The sequence below is a fragment of the Macrotis lagotis genome, chromosome X, assembly GCF_037893015.1.
Source record: "Macrotis lagotis isolate mMagLag1 chromosome X, bilby.v1.9.chrom.fasta, whole genome shotgun sequence".
NCBI classification, from domain to species: Eukaryota; Metazoa; Chordata; class Mammalia; order Peramelemorphia; family Peramelidae; genus Macrotis; species Macrotis lagotis.
In genome coordinates this window covers 642,330,060-642,352,815 of record NC_133666.1, presented here as the reverse complement: position 1 = coordinate 642,352,815, position 22,756 = coordinate 642,330,060, and the positions used below count along the sequence as shown (strand labels likewise).

At 41.1% G+C, this 22,756-nt stretch overlaps 1 protein-coding gene across 1 annotated transcript in view; it reads left to right on the top strand.

Annotated features, from left to right (window-relative positions):
- The first annotated feature begins 1,071 nt into the window (after positions 1-1,071).
- CHERP (calcium homeostasis endoplasmic reticulum protein) overlaps positions 1,072-22,756 on the top strand; it is a 34,274-nt gene continuing 12,589 nt past the window's right edge. The window contains exons 1-10 of the mRNA XM_074204389.1: positions 1,072-1,197; positions 1,461-1,634; positions 5,637-5,833; positions 6,692-6,829; positions 7,876-8,027; positions 12,871-12,982; positions 13,116-13,205; positions 14,278-14,578; positions 17,106-17,287; positions 21,303-21,732. Of these exons, the coding sequence (XP_074060490.1) occupies positions 1,173-1,197; positions 1,461-1,634; positions 5,637-5,833; positions 6,692-6,829; positions 7,876-8,027; positions 12,871-12,982; positions 13,116-13,205; positions 14,278-14,578; positions 17,106-17,287; positions 21,303-21,732 (1,801 nt within the window). The 5' untranslated portion in view covers positions 1,072-1,172. The remainder of the gene's footprint in view (positions 1,198-1,460; positions 1,635-5,636; positions 5,834-6,691; positions 6,830-7,875; positions 8,028-12,870; positions 12,983-13,115; positions 13,206-14,277; positions 14,579-17,105; positions 17,288-21,302; positions 21,733-22,756) is intronic.

The window sequence follows — 22,756 nt, the reverse complement described above, 5'->3', positions numbered from 1 at the left end:
GTTGTGAGTTGAATTGTTACTTTCAATGCCGGTAAGTCGCGTTTTGCATTTTATCCAACCGGCAGTGGGCAAATCAATGACTGTCTTTCAGCGGATGATAGACACGGATTTCTGCTTCCATATTATTTGGCAGCATTTAGAGCAAAGGTAGCCAGTTTATTAGTGTTTATGGGCAGCACACAGAACTCTACCCCACCACCATGGAGCACAAGAGCAAACAAATGTGAGCCCAAGTACCAAAGCCTGGGAGCCGGGGCCGCAGCAGGCGGACCAGAGGTGATGGGAGTCTGAGTAGGCCGGGCTGACGGGGCTGGTGCTCGGGTGACTGAGGCCCTACTTGCCTGGAGACTTGAAGGGCAGGCGTGGGATTCCATGACCACATGTGCGGTCACCGAACTGGAAGGACGAGGTGTCTGATGCGGCCCTTGTGGCCATACTGGCCTGGGATGCGGGGGGGGGGGGGGGGGGGCGGGAGTTTTGAACACAAGAACCATTTGTGAACTCGGATTTTTACGACGTTTTATCTGTTCCTCATGACAGTTTGTGGAAACCCAGAAATGTGACTTTGGCGCGACCCCAAGGAATGAAGCCGGTCTGGGGTCCCGGGTCGCCCGGCCGTCCGGGCAATGCTGCCCCCCCAAGGCCTTCCTCCGGCCCGCTGCCGCGGGCACCAGCGCCGTGCCCCGCGGCCTCCCCGCCGGCCCGCTCCGCCGCCATTTCCTACCGCAGGCCGCTTCTGCCTCAGTGCGAGCGGCGCCTCCCTCGGCCCCAGCTTCTTTGTGTAGTGTTTGTGCACGTGTCTTCGGCCCGGGGTGCGGGTCCTGGCAGCCGCGGGCGCCTCAGGAATGCGGCTCCGACGGGGGGTGGAGTCGCTACGGCGCCCGCGGGTGGCGCTCGGGCCCGGCCCGGGCCTCTGGCAAGGGAATACCGAAAGGGAAAAAAGCCGTGGGGACGCAACTGGCCGTTTCCCGCCATCCGGCCCAGCCCCTCAACGTTAAGCCCCGCCCTCTCGGAATAGCGCACTTCCGCTTCTCCGTGGGGATTGCCGTAGAGCTCAGCCGGAAGTGGCTTGGTGAGTCGCAAAAGAGAGGTGCGACACTTCCGGCCGGTTTCTGTCTCTGGCGCGGGGAGGAATCGTGAGCTGCCCGAGGACGTTCCCCCGCTGCGGAGCCATGGAGCTGCCGCTGCCGCCCGACGGTAAGTCCGAGCCCAGGCCTTCCGGGCCCGGCCGTGGCTCCCCTCCCCCCTCCCCGCCGAGCGCACCGCCTCCGGGTTCTCGCAGCCCCGCCCCCGGCGTCCCCGTTTCCCGTGCGAGCCCCGCCCCCTCTTGGCGCCTCAGTTTCCCCCCGGGGCCCGGGGCCGGGGGTGCCGGGAGGGGCGTTCGGACCGGGGCGGGCTCCCCGCGCCCACACGCCCCTCCCGCCTTTCCTCTAACCCGTTCTCTCCCGCTCGGGCCCCAGACCAGGAGCTGCGGAATGTCATCGACAAGCTGGCCCAGTTCGTGGCCCGCAACGGGCCGGAGTTCGAGAAAATGACGATGGAGAAGCAGAAAGACAACCCTAAATTCTCCTTCCTGTTCGGGGGCGAGTTCTACAACTACTACAAGTGCAAGCTGGCCCTGGAGCAGCAGCAGCGTGAGTGAGCGGGCTCCGGCCTGGGGGGCGGTCAAGGAGCTTCCCCATTCAGCCTGCCTTGCCTAGAGCCTGCGCCTGTCGCAGGGAGGCCTTGGGGCTCCCTTCTCCCGGGGGTGCAGCCTCGAGACAAAGCCTCTCACACGTATACGTACGAACAGTTAAATATCTAAAGGGGAAGAAACAATTGACAAGTGGAAATTAAGAAAGGAGGTGCCCTTGAGCCTCTGATTGCAGCCTCAAAGGAAACTAGAAATTTTGTGACACAAGTAAGGTGGAAGTGCATTTCAGGCAAGAGAAGCAGCCTTTGAAAAGGCACAAGGCCTTATAACTCATTTAATTAGCGTTTGAGAAACCCTTTCTCTGTGCCAGGCACAGAAATGCTGGGGACGCAAGGAAAGGGAACAGTAATCACTTCCCTCAAGAAGCTTACGTTTGAATGGGAAGACAATGTAATTGATGGGGTACAGAAAAAAAAAAACATTTGCAGATGATGGGAGTGAGAAAATACTGGAGGAATCAGGGAAGGTTTTCTGTAGAAGATGGAGTTTAAGCTGAGTCTTGAATGAAGGTGGGGAAGGAGCATTCCAGATATGGGGAAAAACTGCTGGGAAGATATCCAGACTGGTGAGAGTGTTATCTTTGAGACTATGCCAGTAGAATAGGCTTGCTGGATCATAGAGTAGTAGATGAATGAGAGTCAAGTATAGAAAGACTGGAAAGGTAGGAAGAGACCAAATTATAAATAACATTAAATGGCAAATGGAAATTTACTTGTGATTCTGAGGGGTTCCAATATTAAATGTTGAATTCAAAGTACAGCAAATCAATTTATCTGTAATATTTAGGGTAAGAAATCAAATATTGTGAAATACATCTGGGAAAATCATCTTAAACCAGAATGTCAATGACGTTAAATTTCAAGCTGAAAAGTTTATATTTTATTCTAAAAGAAGTAAACAAATACTAAAGATTCTTAGGTAAATGATTTAGAGCTCTGCATTAGGAAGATTTTTGGCAACTGTGTGGAGGATGACTTAGAGAAGAGGGGAAACTGGATTCAAGGAAATGAATTAGTTATAATTCAGGTAAGAGGTGCTAAGGGCCCAAATCTGAATGGTGGTGACAAAGGGAAGGATTTTAAAAGATGTCAAAATAGGGGCAGCTAGGTGGCGCAGTGAACAGAGCACGGGCCTTGGAGTCAGGAGTACCTGAGTTCAAATCCAACCTCAGACACTTAATTACTTAGCCGTGTGGCCTTGGGCAAGCCACTTAACCCCATTGCCTTGAAAAAACAATCTAAAAAAAAGGATGTCAAAATAGAACTGATTAAATATGGGAACTTTATGGTTATGAAGGGTGAGTGAGAGTGAAAAGTCAAGGATGAGTCCTAGGTTTTGACCCTAGTGATTAAGAGGATTATAGTACCTTCAGTAGAAATAAAGACAGTTATGAAAGAGTGAGTTTAAGATTAGGAAAACTTCTTTTGTGGATATTTTGAGTTGGATATCAATGGAAGAGAGAGTTGTGTATATGTTACAAGTAGACGAAAACTCAGAAGAAAAGATATGTAGAATAAGAATTATGCAGATAGAGATTATAATTGAATATGGTGAGAGCTGATAAGAACTCTTTAAAAAAAGAGAGCATGTAGAGTAAAAATAGGAACTATGCAAAGCCACGTATGGTAGATATTTTCATATTTTTGATCTAGTAAAAGAGACCAAGAAGGAGCAGTCATATATGGGGGAGAACCAGATTTAGAGCTTAAAAACTTCCTTAGAGTTCATCTAATTTTGAAGGTGAGGAAACTGAGGTTGAAAGGGAAAATGATTTAGCTAAAATCGTAAGGAGTATGTGGCAGACCTAGGATTTGAGTCCAAATCAGTACTTTCTCTACTAAATCATATTCTCTCTCAAGATGGTCCTTAGGTTCAGAAAGTTTCAGAGAGGTCAAGAAGAATGAGAAGTGTGAAAGGGCTCAGATTTAGCATTTAGGAGACCTTAGCTCATCTTTGATATGTTTTCAATTGGATAGTGAGGTCAGATTCCATATTGAAGGAGTTGAGTAGTCTAATTTTTGTAAAAAGCAAACATTTGTTTTCTTGTAAGAATTAGATATGAACTGAAGGAGAGACCTAAGACAATAGCTTAAGCAGATGACAGGGTCTTGAAGGGTTTTGATGGTGGAGGAGACATGATTGAAAATGAGGGGGAAGTATTAGGGTCCTGATCAGGACTGTCTGCCAGAGGTGATAGGAGTTTGGTTCAAGACCACTAATAGAGGAATTTACTTTGACCATTAAGGATCTGGTATTTGATAGTTTGTTGTTGTTCACCTTCCATCTAAAGAGGAGGACATCAGGAAAGTGATTTCTTGACTTGAAAGAGAATTGGATTTAAGTGAGGTAGGTCATAAGCCTCACTCTCCTCCATAGTCCTTTGGAGTCCAGTGACAAGACATAGGTCAGGACAACTGGAGATGACCCCAGATGCAGTGGGAGATAGTGGATTTTTTAAACTTAGGTCTTTCTTAGTTCTCAGTTTGTCTGAGGCAACAGCTGCTCAAATGATTGAAGGACAGGTAAGAATTGAGGTAAAAAATCATCTAGTTTGCCTTCTGAAAAGAATCAGTTTGAGAGGGGAGACCCTCAGGGTTTCTGACCAGAGCAGAAAAAATTGCTATTTACACTCACTCTGAGCCATCAAAACCTAAACAGTGAGCAAATGAGACTTGGGACTTAATGGCCAATCAACAAGAGCTGGAATGATTTGGGTTTAAAGACATGGTCAGGTAGCTCTATTTGAATCCCAATGATCATTATCAAAGTTTGGTTTTTTCAGAGCTGTATTTCAGGAAATCATAGATGAAACTATATGAGATAAAAGGGTTAATTGTCTCAGTTTTTCAAAAAAAAAATTGATAGATTAAATAAGTAGGGAAGAAATAATAAAAAAAAACCCTAAACTAGCCCCCACACCCCAAGCTATCTTGCAAAGTATGAGTGATCAAAATTTCTATTCCTCTGAATAGAGTTCCTACATCTGGTTGAAAGGAGGAAGGAAACTTGTTGATTTGTTCGGTAAGAAAAGGCCTAGTGGTACGAAGTTATTATCTTGTTTTATTAATGAGGAAAAAGAGAGAGGACTTGAGACACCAGAGATTTTTTTTCTAACCTTGTAACCCTTACATTTTGGTGGTTTCTCTGACCTAGTAATAAATTCTACCTAAATTAGTCCAGGATTTAGAACCAGGCACTTGGAATGGAAGTCTCAATTATGTTGCATCTCCGTGTGTGTGTGTGTGTGTGTGTGTGTGTGTGTGTGTGTGTGTGTGTAAGTAAGTGGGTGGGCTGTTGCGCATACAAAGGATTTTTAACAAACCCAGGGTGTTACATGTTCTGTTTTTTTAAGTCAACTCTTGAGGTAAATAATGGAGTTCTCTGTTACTAGAAATCTTTAAGTGGTGGTTCATTGACAGTTGACTCAGATTCTAAATTAAAAGAAAGATGCTGGCATTTGATAATAAGTCCAGAGAGCTGGTTATTTGATTTTTGAGCAAGTACTTTTCCCATGAGAGAATTAGAGTAGATACTTACCTCTGAATCCTATGAAACAAGGCCTTTTCTCTTCTGTGGGACTCAAGTTTTTCTATCTATAAAAAGAACTAGTTGGGTAAGATCAACTTGTAAAGTCCTTTCTAACTCTAACCCTTTCCACATAGAGTCCAATTCATAATTTCTAACCACTTGTGACCTTCCTTTAGTAGGATTGGGGTGGGGAGAGCTGAAATTGTCATGAAAAGACTTGAAGTTCATTTGCAAGAAGAGAACATCTGTTGATGTCTCTTTGATAGCAGAAATAGCTTTACTTTTCCACAGTCCTTGAAGGAATCCCTGTGGTATAGAAAAAGAATGAGATATAGAGTAGGCATGAAAAGAAGTAAGAAAAAACTCATTATATGATGTTGGAAATTTTTTGTTTTTTCCTTTTATGCCCTGATAGTGATTTGCAAGCAGCAGACCCCAGAGCTAGAACCTGCTACCCAAATACAACCCTTGCCGCAGCCTTTGCCACAACCCTCCTTACCACCAGCTCCAACCCTTAATCCCTCTCAGGGAGCCCCTTCTATGGAAGAACTCATTCAGCAGAGCCAGTGGAACCTACAGCAACAGGAGCAACATCTTTTAGCCATGAGACAGGTAAAGCTGCTGTTCTTTGCCAAAATATTGCTAGCTCCTCACTCTCCCATGTCACTTATTTCCCAACAAGGACTGCCAGATAAAGATAATTCTTTCTCTTTGCTTTGACAGTGATGGTTTTTGAAAAAACTTTAGACGTTTCTTTCCTTTTTTTTTTTTAAGGTTTTTGCAAGGCAGCTGGGGTTAAGTGGCTTGCCCAAGGCCACACAGCTAGGTAATTATTAAGTGTCTGAGGCTGGATTTCAACTCAGGTACTCCTGACTCCAGGGCTGGTGCTCCATTCATTGCACCACCTAGCTGCCCGCTGGAGGTTTCTTTTAATGGGAAAAGTATTCACGTCCTGGAGATAATAATAGGCATGGGAACTATGAAGCATAGTGTAATCCAAGAACCTTGAACAATGAGATCCTGGGCACTAGTCCTAATTTGACTATTTCTCAGCTATTTAATTTGGGTAAAGTACTTCCCTTTCATGGCCTCAATTTTCTTCTCTAAAATGGGGCAAGAGGGGGTTACTTGATTATTCTTCTCTGAAGTTTCCCTCAACTCTGACTTAGCGTGTCTAGTGACTCCCTCTCAACTCTCAGTAATCCCATTAATGTGGATGCTAGTGAAAAGTAATGAAGAGTTAATAATTTTGTTCAGCTTTCTGTGAAAGCAAGAAGCTTGAGTAAAGAAAAGTATCTAACTGTTTAGCCTGAAATCTGAACTTCCACTTGGTTATGGAATTCTTTAAAACTGGAATCCAAGTCATAGTCAAGACTGTAGTTAGTCCAGCTCTAAAGAAATCATTATTTCTCTTGCTTTTTGTTGTTATATATCAAACGACTGAAGACATAATGGTTTGGCCTTGTTTAGGAGCAAGTTACATCTGCAATAGCCCATGCAGTGGAGCAGCAGATGCAGAAATTACTGGAGGAAACTCAACTGGACATGAATGAGTTTGATAACCTCTTGCAACCAATAATTGATACATGCACCAAAGATGCAATCTCTGTAAGTAAGAGATCCCTTCTAAAAGTGTGCCCAAACTAATTGGTATTGTTACCCTGAGACCAGGCCTTGGCTAAGTTTTTAGGATGCCTACTTTTGTAAGAAGCTCTGTTGGTGACAGATGTTCCATTGGTTAGTCATTCTGATGGGAAAAAATGGGCATTTAATTCTTTGTCCTAGTTGGGGTTGGGGAGGTGGAAATGGAGTAAACTGCTTTGTAAAAGTAGATTCCCTGGTGTTGGGAGGGTTCAAACAGACTTTGCCAGGAATGTTGTAGAGGGGAATTTTTGCCTGAAGTAGGAAGATTGGCATATAGAGTTCTGAGGTCCTTCTCAACTTGCAGAACTACCATGATTCAGTCTAATAGAAAGAGCATCAGATGTGGAGTCATAGCCAAGGTTTGAATCTTATTTTTTCCATTTACTTGGCAAAAGTACTTCACCCTCTGAAACTATTATGTCACCTGTCAGTTGGAACCTGATATAGTGGTGAAAGTGCTGGGCTTAAAGTCCAAGATATTGGAACCTCTCTTGCCTGTGGCAGTTAGCTGCTGTATTATGATGGCAAATCACCTAATTTCTCTGAGGGTTTTTTATCTGCAGTACACCAATTGTGAACCTCAGTTGGTTTTTTTCTTTGTTGCTGTATTTTTGGATTTTTCAAGGCAATGGGTTTAAGTGGCTTGCCCAAGGCCACACGACTAGGTAGTTATTAAGTGTCTGAGGCCGGATTTGAACTCAGGTACTCCTGACTTCAGGCCCGGTGCTCTATCCACTGTGCCACCTAGCGGCCCCCGTGAACCTCAGTTTTGATGATGTCTATTTGTTTTGCAGATTTGAAAGTGTTCTATGGATATCATTTATAATTTTATTGGGATGACCTACTTCCCTTTGCCAGGCACTTGTGAGAAAGGTGTTTTGTAAATTGTAGAGCTGCATAAACAAAAAGTGACCTGCTTATCATCACTATTTTCATGATGATTCTAAATAAAACTATAAGAATGATTAAATATTTGGTCTATTTGACAGTTATAAAATTGACATTTCCAGGCAGGAAAGAATTGGATGTTTAGTAATGCCAAGACTCCTCCCCATTGTGAACTGATGGCTGGCCACCTCCGAAATCGGATCACTGCTGATGGGGCACATTTTGAGCTGCGATTGCATTTGATTTATCTGATCAATGATGTTTTACATCACTGGTAAGGGCTTTCATTAAATTTATTTTCTAGATTGACTACTAAGATACTTAGCTTTTCTACACAACTATTCATTACCTATGAGTAGGTAAACAGTTTCTCTGTTTTTCTTTTGTGTACCATTCTCTGCCCTTCCCCTAAATCTTGCTTTCTATAAATCCTGAACACCTTATAATGACATTCTTATATTTCCATGTGTGTATACATGCACATAATTACCCTTTAAAAGATACCTCCTATTGGTGGCATAACTTCGGTTCAACTTTTTGGGCCTGTCTCCATTTGACTATGTATGATCTCAAAGTAGTGAAGATCTGATATATGTAAAGGTTTTCATTAGAAAATTTTTCATGTAGGGAATTGAAATCAGTAGCATGTATATGTCCTTGGATCATCCTAGCTAAGAGGATGGATTAAGTTTTAAATTGTCCACCCTCTTATGATGATTTTTGTGCATGTGGATAAGTATACTTGTCCAAACCATTCCTTAAATGTTGCCTTTAATAGAGTACTAAAATATCACTCTCTTGACTTGACTATGAAAATTCCTATTCCTGAATCACTTCTAACATCTATTTTTTCCCTCCTTGTGCAGTTCTCTACAGCTAATTATTAGAAAAACAGCCAATCACTACCACTATATGTCTGAAACCTACCCCCTATAAATTCCTCAATTTCAATTTAGTATTGCCCCAGCTGTTTTTTGTATGCCCTGGAATCCCTTTCCCACTCCTTAACATCATTCTAGCCTCTAATCTTTTGGATCTGAATTCACTCTTCCAATGTGTTACCTATTCATCCCTTCCAGCTACTTGTAACTGTAAAGGATAAGAGAACCCTTTACAGTATTTTTTGATTAGTTCAATTAAAATTTTAATAATTTTATACTTTTCTTTTTATCATAGTTGTTTCCCCATAGTAGCTCTCACCACCAAACCATTTCTTGTAATAGCAACAAAGAAAAAAGTAAACAAATCTACTAACAAAGCAACCGTATCTGACAGTAGAGACCAAATTTTACATCCATAGTCTCAAATTTGGATGATAGGTTTCTTTAGTTTTCCACAGTGACTTTTCAGTTTATGTTTTTGAAATCATTTTATATTTTCTTCACTACATCAGTTCTTACTGGTCCTTCTTCTGAATTCTTTATAATTTTAGTGGTACAATAATATTTCATTATATTTATATACAAATGATGTGAAAATCACACATTTTTAATTTATTATGCATAATCATAGACAAATAAATTTGTTAACAATTAACAAACTAATATATAATATATCCTTCCACAATTTCAATTGAATTCACAAGATTTTTTTTTTTAAGTTTTTGCAAGGCAATGGGGTTAAAGTGGTTTGCCCAAGGCCACAAAGCTAGGTAATTATTAAGTGTCTGAGGTCAGATTTGAACTCAGGTACTGCTAACTCCACAGCTGGTGCTCTATACACTGCACCACCTAGCTGCCCCTGAATTCACAAGATTTTGATACATTCAATAGGAAACCACATTTTTATTGCAATGGGTATTAACTGTATCTTTGCTAAATCATTTTTTCTCATCTTTTTTTTTTAATTCCACAATATTTTTCGATTTTTTCTCCCAATTGCATTTAAAGATAGTTTCAACATTCATCTTTTTGTAAGTTTTTTAGTTCCACCTTTTTCTCTCTCCCTTCCCTCCCACTTACATATGAAAGTAAGTAATCTGATACAGGTTATACATTACAATCATGTTTAACACATTCCCTTGTTAGTCATGTTGTGAAAGAAGAATCAGAACTAAAGCGGGGAGGGGGGCTATAAATCAAGTTTTACAAAGTGAAAAATAACATATAATTGGTTTGCATTCAGATTCTATAGTTTTTTCCTCTGGATGTGGATGGACTTTTCCATCACCAATCTTTTTGAATTGTCCTTGATCACTGAACTGCTGAGAGTTAAGTGATCATTGCACAATGTTACTATTACTGTGCACATTGTTCTCTTGGTTCTGCTCACTTCACTAAGCATCAGTTCTTGTGAGTCTTTCTAGGCTTTTCTGAAATCCACCCACTCATGATTTCATACAAAAGTCACATTCAGGGCGGCTAGGTGGCACAGTGGATAAAGCACCAGCCCTGGAGTCAGGAGTACCTGGGTTCAAATCCAGTCTGAGACACTTAATAATTACCTAGCTGTGTGGCCTTGGGCAAGCCACTTAACCCCATTTGCCTTGCAAAAAAAACCTAAAAAAAAAAAGTCACATTCATATACCACAATTTGTTTAGCAATCCCCAGTTTTTGGGCATCCCCTCAGTTTCCAATTCTTTGCCACTATGAAAAGAGCTACTTTAAACATTTTTGTACATGTGGGTCTTTCCCACTTTTTTATGATCTCTTTGGTATATTGAACTATTAGTGGTATTGCTAGATCAAAGGACATACAGTTTTATTAACCTCTGGGCATAGTTCTAAATTGCTCTCCCGAATAGTTGGCTCACAACAATGTATTAGTGTCACAGTTTTCCCATATCCCCTTCAACACTGATCATTTTCCTTTTTTTTATCATTCATGATATTTCAATAAGTTTTAAATTAGGCAAGTTCTCATGCCTCTGAAGCATATTTATCTCCATTTCTTGGATAAATTTTTTAACCTTTGTGATGTGCCTTTATGCAAAGACACATCACAGGATTCCATATCTCTTTGGGATTTTCTGTAATTCTATTTCTGCAGAACTGCAGTCCTACTTCTCAGTATGCCATATATTTATCAGAGTTCATGTTTTTCTCAGTGGGAAAGACTGAGGTCCACAATAAATTAAAAAATTCCTCAATTTTAGATTAGGATGGGGTGGTAGTAGTAAATATTTTATAGTCCAAAAGTATCCAGATTATAGGGGATCATCTGGATTCTGACAACAAGTTTCAGTTTAGTCTTCATTGAAAACATGAGTTTGGGCAGTAAAAATTGCCTTTTTCCAAACTTTAGTCTTTGGATTATCTTACCCATGACAAGTACATTTTGGCAACATTTAGCAGCTGACTTTCCTTTCTCTGACCTTTCAACTTTAGCACTTGTGCTGGAATAATGAGGAATCAGTAATGAGGCCTGTCTGAAGGTCTTTACTTGTTTCTGAGGTTGAATTTAAGACATTTTTCATGGTAATAGTTTGAGTACTAGAGCTTTTACACATTTCCTTGAAGTAACAGCATTCTTTAAAAACCACCGAATTTAAACCATAACAAAAGAAAGCAGTGAAACATGTGGGTATTGTATAGGATCATGCACTCACTGAACAGTGAGCTAACTGGAACAAGCTCAGTTATGGATTGTCATGATCAGACATCCTAAATTGGCCTAGGGTCATTAGGCAACACACATGACCAGTTCCTGCCACAAAATGAAGCCCTGTAAAAATGATTACCTAAATATTTGTATTTCAGTGCTACTGTTTGTTCAACCAGTGCCTCATTTTGCAGACACTAATTTTGTTTCCAGTATTTTGCTACCCTATAATACCTTTGTAAACATCATATCTAGAATTTTTCTTTCTCATTAATCTCCTGGGTAGTATGCCCTGGAGCAGGTATGCTGAGTTAGAGAGTTTGAACATTTTAGTGATTTTATTCATGTAGAGTTTCAAATTGATTGCTGAACTGGTTGGACCAATTTATAGCTCCTAAACAGTTTATTAGTGGACCTTCCCTCTTCTTCATCAGCATTGATTATTTCCACTTTTAAAAGTCATTTTGCTTTCACAGGTGTCAGGTAAAACCAGAGAATTATTTTTAAGATTTATTTCTCTTATTAATTTGGAACCATCCCTCAATACAATCATTGATCTTGCTTTACTTTTTTTTTTAAGTTTTTGCTAGGCAAATGGGGTTAAGTGGCTTGCCCAAGGCCACACAGCCAGGTAATTATTAAGTGTCTGAGGCCAGATTTGAACTCAGGTACTCCTGACTCCAGGGCCTGTGTTCTATCCACTGCTCCACCTAGCCACCCCGATCTTGCTTTACTTATTAAAACTTATTATCCCTATTATCTGAAAAGAAACTCAAAATCCATAAACTTAGAGAATCCACCCCAAATGTTCACTTGGCTTATTTGTGCCCTACCTATAATTAAGCATTCCAGCCTTGTATTGGTCTGATCAGCTACAGTTACACACAATGTAATAAGATAACAAGCAATTTGTGTTATCTATAGGAATATGGCTCTGGTCCTTGTATATATTTATAAAATTCCTTATAAATCTTGGATTCTGGATTCTTATCAGAAATACATAATGCAAAGATATTTTTTTCCTCTCAGCTTCTCTTCTTATTATGGACTGTTTTCACTTTATTTCATCACAGCTTTTAAATTTTGTATATTCAAATGTCTAGTTTGGTTTTTTCTGATATCTTCTGTCTGTTGTTTAAAAAGCATTTTCACCATAGCCAAGAAAGTGAAGGGAACATTCTTCTGTTCTCAAGTTTTTTTATATTTTCATCATATACCCTTTTAGAATATGTCATGTATGTTGGGTAAGACACTGATCTAATGTAGTTGCTACCAAACAGATTTGCTATTTTTTCAGAAATTTTTAAGCTTCATTGACATCTTTTGTGTTTATACCAGTTGTTTATGAATATTCCTACTTTTTCTGTATCAGAGAAATGGAGTTAAGAAAAGTAACAAGTATGGCTTGTGATTTAATGTGAGCAGCCTGCTGTGTGCTTGTGTATTGGACCCCTTTGAGGATAGGAGCAGTGGAGGGTCTCAGCTCCTCTCTACGGATTTCCCTATAATGTGCCTCATCCCAGTGGTCACATTAACACCTGATCCTGTCAACAGAAAATTTCTCTTCCCTTTTTAGCCAGCGGAAACAAGCAAGGGATTTGTTGGCTGCCCTGCAGAAAGTGGTGGTTCCCATTTACTGTACCAGCTTTTTAGCTGTGGAAGAGGATAAACAGCAGAAAATTGCCCGGGTAAGTTAACTGTCTGCCTTTCATTTCTTCCTTGGCTTTGATTGAGAGACCCTGGAAATATTTTAAAATGGCAAAAAGAATGATATATATCCATGTCTGATTCTTCCTCCTCACTCTCCCATCTCCATCCCAGCTCCTGCAGTTGTGGGAAAAGAATGGTTACTTTGATGAGTCAATTATCCAGCAGTTGCAGAGCCCAGCCCTCGGACTTGGACAGTACCAGGTTGGTGTGAACAATTTTCTACTTTGCTTTTTTCATAACATGACCCAAGTAGATAAGGTCCCACCATCTCTAGCAGTCTCTTGGAGTTGGAATTGTTATTCATTTGTGAATCAAATCAGAAAACTTGACATGCACATGCACGCTCTTTATTATTTTTTTCCCAATACATGCAAAGGTAGTTTTCAACATTTATCCATTTGCACAATTCCAAATTACAATTTTTCTTCTTTCTTCATCTCCTTGGCAGCAAGCAATGTGGTATAAGTTGCACATGTATAATCCTGTTTAATATATTTTCTATTAGTAATGTTGTGAAAGAGCAGTTAGATCTAAAGGTGGGGGGGTCATGAAAAAGAAAGACAAAAGTAGTTTGTTTTTTTAAATTAATTTTTATTAAAGATATTATTTGAGTTTTACAATTTTCCCCCCATCTTACTTCCCTCCCCCCACCCCCCAAAAGTAGTTTTAAAAAGTGAATATAATGTGCTTTGCTCTGCATTCAGATTTCAGAATTTTTTTTTTCTGGATAACATACTTCTGAATTAAAACTGATTTCCAGTAAGTTACAGGAAGTTACTATTGGTCACTTAATTTATAAAAAAAACTCATTTCTACACAGGTGTTCTAGAATATCTCTTGTTTATGGGGAAGTCTACCTATATGGGACAAACTCTTGGAGAGGTTTTAGATCCTTAGGCCAGTGAATATGGTCTTTTACTGATGAATGTTTTATAAATGGACTTCTGTCACTTGGGGACTCTTTTGGATTCATGGGACAAGGTAACACTGTCTGGGTGGTTATTACTACAGCTAGTAAATTGGTTTTTGTTCAGCTTCACTTATTTTGAAAAAGAGTAGATTTAGAATCTAGGTGAATTTGAAAAGAAATAAAGAGAAAAGTCTTCTATTAGGGAGGAGTCATTGGGAAGTTTACAGTAATTTAAAATAACAGAAAGAAATGGTGCCTTTCAGACAGCTAAAAATTGAAGTATGATCTGGAGAGGCCTGCTATTGAGACATCTTGTGAAATGTCTTTTGGCTCAGATTTGATTTGTGGTTCTCACTGGTTTAGGCAACCCTGATCATTGAATATGCAGCTGTGGTCCAGCCAGTTCAGATGGCCTTCCAACAACAGATACAGACCCTGAAGACTCAGCATGAGGAGTTTGTCAATAGCTTGGCACAGCAGCAGCAACAGCAACAGCAACAACAACAGCAGCAACAGCAGCAGCAGCAGCAGCAGCAGCAGCAGCCACCCCCGCAGCAGATACAGATCCCACCCATGGAAAGCGAAGTGAAATCAACCCCTCCTCCACCTGCCCCACCTCCAGCACCTACACCTGCACCCTCTGCCCCTCCAACCACACAGCCAGGTTGGTAGGCAGTCATTTTGGGTGAACCTCATGTCTCTAAAAGTGAGGGTCATGTAAATGTTCTCGATGTTACTCCAAGACAGCAGTTCTTGTTTCCAAAGCCAGGCATTTGATTTCTGAAAGAGAAGCATTTAGTTGTCCCGCTTTATATTTCTTAAAGTGATTATTTGAAGTTGGGGGGAAACAATGAAAGAGAGAATGATGAAGACCCCATTTTGGAACTGAAGAAACAGTAGGGTACAGAAGGGAGAAAGCAATTTGCCCCATCACAGGGATAGAAATGGCAGTTGAATTCCGGTTTTTTGATGGCTTTCCTGCTTGTCTTTCCCCTATAAAAGTGCAAATCTGTTCTTTGTGCCATACTTCAGGGGAGGTAGGGCTTATGGAGGGAGATTTTAATCCATTAATTTAATCCATTAAGAATTGTTTTCTTAAGCATTTAAAAATTATTAGTCAAAAGCTCTCATTTCCCAGTTAAAAGAGACTTGATATGTGGTCTAGCTGTGCTAGAATTGGCAACATGCACATTCATTTTTTTGTACAGTGAATGCCTTGAACTCTTTGTGTCTCGTCAGAGGAACTGGAAGGGTATCTGAGAGGCCTTGGAGTCATTTTACCAGTGATGAAACTGAGGCACTGGTAGGGTTAGTTATTTGCCCTGTCACCTGATTACAATTCTTTAGCCATTCCTCCTTGCTGACTGTTAGCAATCATTTATTTCAGGTTTATCTCATGCCAGACCTAGTATTGAGCTATAAGGATAAAAAGAAAAGGCAGAATCTAGCCAAAAGAGCTTCAGTCTGACGGGGGGAGACAATATGCAAACAACTATGCAGAAACAAGCTATGGACAAGAAAACTTGGAGATTCTCAACAATGGGAACACACTAGAATTGAGGATGATCAGGAAGACTTCTTTTAATAGGCTTTAGGGACTTAAAGAAAGCCAGAGAAGCTCAAAGGCAGGATGAGAGAGAGAGAATGCGAGTGCGAGTGCGCATGTGTACGAACATTCTAGGCCTAGGAGCCAGCCCTCAAAAATCCTTGGAACCCAGAGATGAATGGAGTGAAAGCAGAGAGACCAGCATTGCTGGGACAGAGATCATGATTGTTAGGTAGAAGACACCTGGAAAGGCAGAGGTGGTGACTGTGAAGGACTTTGAATATCAAGCAAAGGATTTATTTTTAATTCTGGCGAGAGCAGTAACTTTTTGAGTAAAGTGTCATGATAAAACCTGTGCTTTGAAGTAGATCATTTTGGTAGCTGAGTAAAGGAGAGGCTCAAGGCGGGCAGATGCACTAGAAGCCTTTTTAGTAGTCCATGTTGTTGATAGAAGGCTACCCTCTGTTGAGGGTGGTATGAGTAAAGAGGAGGGGAAAATGTTGTGAAGGTAGAAATAATGAGACTTAGGAACAAATTGAATCTATAAAATGATGGTGGGGAGTTGCAACTGACAATAGACTTCTGAGCCTGCATGACCAGGGGAGGATAGTGGCACCCAGCACAGTGACAGAGAAATTTAGAAGAGATGAGATTTGGGGAAAAGAAAATGAGTTCTATTTTGGACATGTTGAGTTTAAAATGTCCTTGGGATGTCCATTTCAAAATGCTGGTAAATTAGAGTTGGAAGTGACCTCAATCCTTCATCTTATTGAAAAAAACTAAGGCTATGTTAAGTGAATTGCCAGGGTCACACAAGTGTCAGAGACAGGGTTCTAACTCAGTTCTTCCCAGGCAGCACATCCAACACTTGGCTTGTCCTGCCACCTGAGAAGAACCTTGCAGCTCCAAATCTATCATCCTTTGACTAAATCATCTCAGATTTCTCATGTAGCCATGAATGATGTAAGCTGCACTTTTCCCAGCTGTAGAATATGATCCTATATTTGGGCTCAATTGAGAGATGATTTTTTTAAGTGCTTGGCACATTTTAAAGTGCTCTGCAGGTGATCATTAGTATCATCATTGTGATGCAAGTCTCTGGTATTAAAAATGGTCTAGAGCAATTGTATACAAGCTGTACTTTGAATTGGCTGCTCCCAGGCCCATTCTGAGGCTTTGATCTCAAGTCTTTCTGTACCAGAGTGGACATTAATCTTTTTCTTAAAAAAAAGAACTGGAGTCTGTTTCCCTCTAACTTACCCCCTCCTTGATGTTTACTTCTGCCTACTGATGCCAAATAGTTGAAGTCTTCTTTTTCCACATAATGCTCCCTTCAGATATGAAATGAAAAATGTTTTGGGGTATAAAAATAATGAGGAAGGGATGGGTACAGAATCAGGTGATTTTTGTTACTGTTTGAGAAGTAGAATACTTGGGTACTATTTGTGTTTCTCCAGTGTCTTTGGGAGTATATATAGAGAATTGTGCCAGAAGTATCCTGTATTAGGTTTCTTAGGCATGACCTCAGGTCCATATGGCCTCTGGTCACAGGTTTGGGTCTTGATGTCTTTACTTGTAGTCACCATTTCTAGGTTGTTCAGATACCTGACAACCTTATATAACTGGTTTCTTGTTTCTCCTGTAGATGACAACAAACCTCCCATCCCAATGCCAGGTTCTTCTGAATATGATGCTTCAGGGGGAGGTGTTCAAGACCCTGCTGCAGCCCCTGGTCCTCGGGGACCAGGGCCCCATGAACCAATTCCTCCAAATAAGCCTCCTTGGTTTGACCAGCCTCATCCTGTTGCTCCTTGGGGACAACAACAGGTACTGTATCAGGGAAGTGGCACATGATCCTTACATTAAAAACATATCCTGGGTAGTAGAACATTTGGGGAAGTTCATGAACAACATAAGAAATTATACAGTAGGGGCGGCTAGGTGGCATAGTAGATAAAGCACCGGCCTTGCAGTCAGGTGTACCTGGGTTCAAATCTGGTCTCAGACACTTAATAATTACCTAGCTGTGTGGCCTTGGGCAAGCCACTTAACCCCATTTGCCTTGCAAAAAACAAAAAAAAGGAAAAAGTAAAAGAAAGAAATTATACAGTTATAAAGATCTGACCAATATTCACATCAAATCCTGACCTTCATGTTCTCCAGTGGGAAGATATTTCTGAGGAGCTACATATTGCTAATTCCCTTCTCAAGGCCTCAGTTTCCACATTTTTAAAATAATTTCAAAGAGCCTTCCAAGTTAGAACATTGTCTGGTCATAGAATTAATTAGAAATTCATGAAACACCTGCTGCATTTATTAAGTGCTGAAAGAGATAAGATATTGTCTTACTACTTAGTCTTTATTGAATAGCCCTTAGTAATAGGATGCAATTCATGGGGTCACTGTAAATAAAAGGCATGGACATTAGAAAGGTACAAAGCCTATTGGGAGTTGAGGAAGGGTTACTAGGAGATGTCATTTGAGTTTAAAAGTTGAAGAGGAATTTAGTAGGTAAAGAAGAAATGGGAGCCTGATACAAAGAAAGAGATGTGGATTTGAGCCAGAGCACATGGGCTCAGATCCTGCCTCTGACAATAGCTGCATACATGACCTTGAGGCAAGGGATTGAAACTTTTCAAATGTTTGTGTTCTTCCTTTTAAACTCAAAAGACTGGAATAGATGCCTTAAGGTCCCTTCCAGTTTTGAATCTTTAACTTATGATTACTGGCTCTATTTTGGTAGATCACAGTGTAAGAAAAGGCTAGAAACAAACTAGGTTTTAGAGAGTCTTGAATGTCAGTCAAAAAAAGTTTGGGCATTAGGCAGCCACTGAAAACTTCTTAAGTACAATAAGACAAGATTTGAGCATCAGGAAGATTATTCTGGCAGGATCAGAGGTAAGTGAATGTGAGGAAATAAGGATTCCAGGAGTACCAAGTATTCCAATATGAGCAAAAAGAGGAACAATGTAATCAGTGACTCTGAAATGGTGACATCAGAAGGATAAAAGAATTTAAGGGAAAAGTAGGTTAGATAGGCATTAATGAGAATAAAATAAAGACATCCTGTAGACACTTGGAACATTGGCTCTAGAAAACAGAAGACTGACTGGTCTGGGTTGCAGGTACAGATTAGAGTCCTCTGCATAGAGGTGACAGTTGAAGCTGTGAGGTAGTGGAGATGTCTGTGGGTGAGTTTGGAGAGGAAAGGGCTAAGGACAAAACTTTGAGGTACACTCATCTTGGACTTGGGGGAGATCATGAAGAAACCAGCAAAAGAGACAGAAAATGGGAAACTGGAAAGAACAGTAGAGTGTGGTGCTTCTAAAACTGAGAGAAGAGTGTCTAGGAAGTGGCTTACATGACCGGGCTGGAGGCTGAGGCCTGAGACAAGGCCTTCAGAAGTAGTGAGCACATGGGTGGCATTTGGGGAAAGTTGTGTTTAATTTAAGGGACTAGTAAACCAAGATAATAGGTAATTTAATGACAATAGCAGGGAGAGTCAACAAAGAAGTTTGGTAGTAAATGAGGAAAGAGACTAGGCTGCAGTTAACAGAAGACATTTAGAATTGAGGCTAAGAATTTTGTGGATAGTTAGGAATAAACCAGCAGAGAGGGAGAAATTGAAGATTATGAGAGAGAAAAATGAATAATTACTGCAATAAAGTCCTAACCCAGAGAGGAGGAAAAATGATAAAGTATGCAGATAAGCAAATTGCCTTTATCACATATGATGGAATTAGTATTGCATTTGTAGTAAAGCGAATGGGATTCAAATTCTGCCTCTGACACATGGACTTTGTATCCTTGGAGTTCTCTTTAGTCTCATTTCCCCCAACTTAAAGTTAAGGAATTGAACTAGATTATCTCTCAGGTCCCATTCCACTCTGTATCTGTGACTGAAGAGTAGAAAGTGATGGCAAAATTTTGAGGTGTCAGAGAAATTATTGTATGATGCCCTCAGTCTTTTCTGTGAAGTAGGAGATTATCAACTCTGATAAGTTTGGGGGTTAGAGGTTTTCTTAGAAATTGAGGATGAGACAGCTAGGTGGTGCAGTGGATAGAGCACTGGCCCTGGAGTCAGGAGGACCTGAGTTCAGTTGTGGCCTCAGACACTTAATAATTCCCTAGCTGTGTGTCAAGCCACTTAACCCCATTGCTTTGCAAAAAACCTAAAAAAAAAATTGAGGACAGAAAAAGGGATTGGAATCCTTACTGTTGGGAATGAGATTGGGATTCTAATTGCACATTGTTAAATAGCAAGAGTCCCAAGCTTATGTACCTCTTCTGACATCTTGTGTCCTAATGATCTTCTGATCTAAGGCCCTCCCAGTCCTGACATTGTTTCTTTTTTTTTTTTTTGCAAGGCAAATGAGGTTAAGTGGCTTGCCCAAGGCCACACAGCTAGGGAATTATTAAGTGTCTCAGACCGGATTTGAACCCAGGTACTCCTGACTCCAGGGCCAGTGCTTTATCCACTATGCCACCTAGCTGCCCCCTGACTTTCTGTTTTCTAAAGGCACTCACAGCTCTGACATCTTGTGTTCTGAGGGTCCTCCCAGCTTTGACATTTTCTATTCTAAGGGTCCTCCTAGCTCTGACATTCTGTGTCCAGCTCTGGCCTTCTGTGTTCAGCAACCCTCCCAGTCCTGATCCTCTGTGTTTTAGGGCACTCCCAGCTCTAACATCCTGTGTCTAAGGGCCCTTCTAACTCTGACTTTCTGTGTTCTATGGCTCCTCTGACGTCTTGTATTCTAAGAGTCCTCCCAGCTTTGACATTCTCCCTTTATTTTATTTTATTTTTTTTTAGTTTTTGCAAGGCAATGGGGTTAAGTGGCTTGCCCAAGGTCACACGGCTAGGTAATTATTAAGTGTCTGAGGCCAGATTTGAACTCAGGTACTCCTGACTCCAAGGCTAGTACTCTATCCACTGCGCCACCTAGCCACCCCTCCCTTTATTTAAAAAAAAATTAAACATTTTAAATTCCAAATTCTTCCCTCCAGCCCCTCCCCCACCTATTGAGAATGCAAACAACTTAATATCTATTATATACATAAAGTCATGGGAAATATATTTCCATATTAGCCATATTGCTCCCTCTTCTCTCCTCATCCTTCCCCCCCAAAAAATGAACAAGAAAAGGACATTCTATGATTTCTAATTTATTCTGGTGTTCAGTCTTGTCTGATTCTTTATGATCCCATATAGGGTTTTCCTGGCAAAGATACTGGAGTGGTTTGCCATTTCCTTCTCCAGTTCATTTTTACAGATGGAGAAACTGAGAGAAACAAGGTTCAGTGATTTGCTCAGGGATACACAGCTAGTCAGTATCAGAGGCTGGACTTGAACTCAGGGCTTCTTGACTTCAGGTCCAGTAACTGGCCACAATGAAGCCTCCTACCTGCCCCATTCCCATTCTTTTACTTCAGCTTTATTACTCCAAGAAGCTTGTGGTTTTGTGATACTGATAAAAATCACAAATTTCTCTTTGACTTAAATATTTTTTCAGAGTGGTTCCAACAGATAACTTCATTATCTTGTGACCCATCATGGGTTTGACTTCACTGAGCTAGGTTGGGTCTTGGGGTGGCAGGCAGAAAGGTTATCATTGGGTTTGTATTTTCAAGCTATTCCAACTCTGTAGGACCAGCTCCTTCCACATTGCTAAGGCATCAAAATTGGGCTCTGGTGAGCACTGAGTGTTCTAACCTAATAAGCCTATCAAAATGAACTGAGTGGTGCTAAGTTAATCCCAAACTTGTGTGTGAAAACATGTGTGCCTTCGTCCTCTTGTAACTGACTTAAAAGCAGATGATTTTATTACATTCTTTATTTTTATAGCCTCCTGATCAGCCTCCTTACCCTCACCACCAGGGACCCCCTCACTGTCCACCATGGAACAACAACCATGAAGGAATGTGGAACGAACAGAGAGATCCAGGATGGAACAATCAGAGAGACCCTCCATGGAATAACCAACCAGACCCCAACTGGAATAATCAGTTTGATGCCCCTTGGAATAACCAGCATGAGCAGCCCCCCTGGGGAGGTGGTCAGAGAGAACCACCCTTTAGGATGCAGCGACCACCCCATTTTCGGGGACCATTTCCTCCCCATCAGCAGCATCCACAATTCAACCAACCTCCTCACCCCCACAACTTCAATCGCTTCCCACCTCGATTTATGCAGGAAGATTTCCCCCCTCGTCATCCATTTGAGAGGCCCCCATACCCTCATCGTTTTGACTATCCTCAAGGAGATTTTCCAGCTGGTGAGTGACTCAATAATTCTCTTAACATTTATAATTTGGTAATGGTAGAAAAAGCAGATCTACTATTTCCAAACTAGGGAAATTTTTACTAATTTTTTCCCTCTTCTAAATATTTTCTCCCCATCTAAAACCTCCATTCCAATTCTGCTCTAATGCCTTATTGTGCTGTGCAGATGAGCCTGGGCTCTTGCTGCCTGCCCCAGCTTGTGTTTGAAGAGCACAAGTTGGGGAAAGAGTCTAACCTTTCAGGTTCAGGCCTACTTTAAAGCTTATTACCAGAACCTACTTGGGCAGATTGGCTGTTTTAGCCACACCAACTCACGATTATGTGCTTAAGGTTAGATATTTTGTCATACCCTCTCCAGTGAAATCAGAGCCTTAAGCAAGACCTTTCATACTTAAATCCTCCAGTTCTCTCCAAGCTCTGTTTGGGTATTCCTCCTCATTCTTCCACCTGTACCCAGGTCCTCTGTGCTAGGTCCCCTTACTACTACTTAAATTCCATGAGTAAGAGACAGGAAGAGGCTTTCACATCAGGTCACCTAAATATAGGGCCTAATTCTGCCACTTATTACTGGGTGATCTTCAGCAAGTCAACTTTTCTGCAAAGGGAAGTGACCAGATCAGATGATACTTAAAGTGCCTTCCAGTTTTCTTAGAATAAGGGGCCCCAGGAAGTCCTCCAGTGACTTGAAATGAGTCCAGAGTGGTGACCATTCTTCATTCCCCCAGATATCACTGAGAACAAGTATGAGAATGCACATTAAGCATTCTACAAATCTGAAAGGGTTATCTGAGAAATGGAGCCGATGTTGTCATGGTAGTGTGGTAAACCAACTTCTCACATTTGGTTCTCCACACAGCTCTGGGAGGTAATTGCTGTTATCCTAATTTTGCAGATGACTGATGTGAGGTCAGAAGAGGGAAGTGACTTTTTCCAGGATCAAAAAAACCTGCAACTAAGACAGGATTTGAACTTGGGTCTTTCAACTCCATATCTATTCAGTCATCAAATCACCCAGCT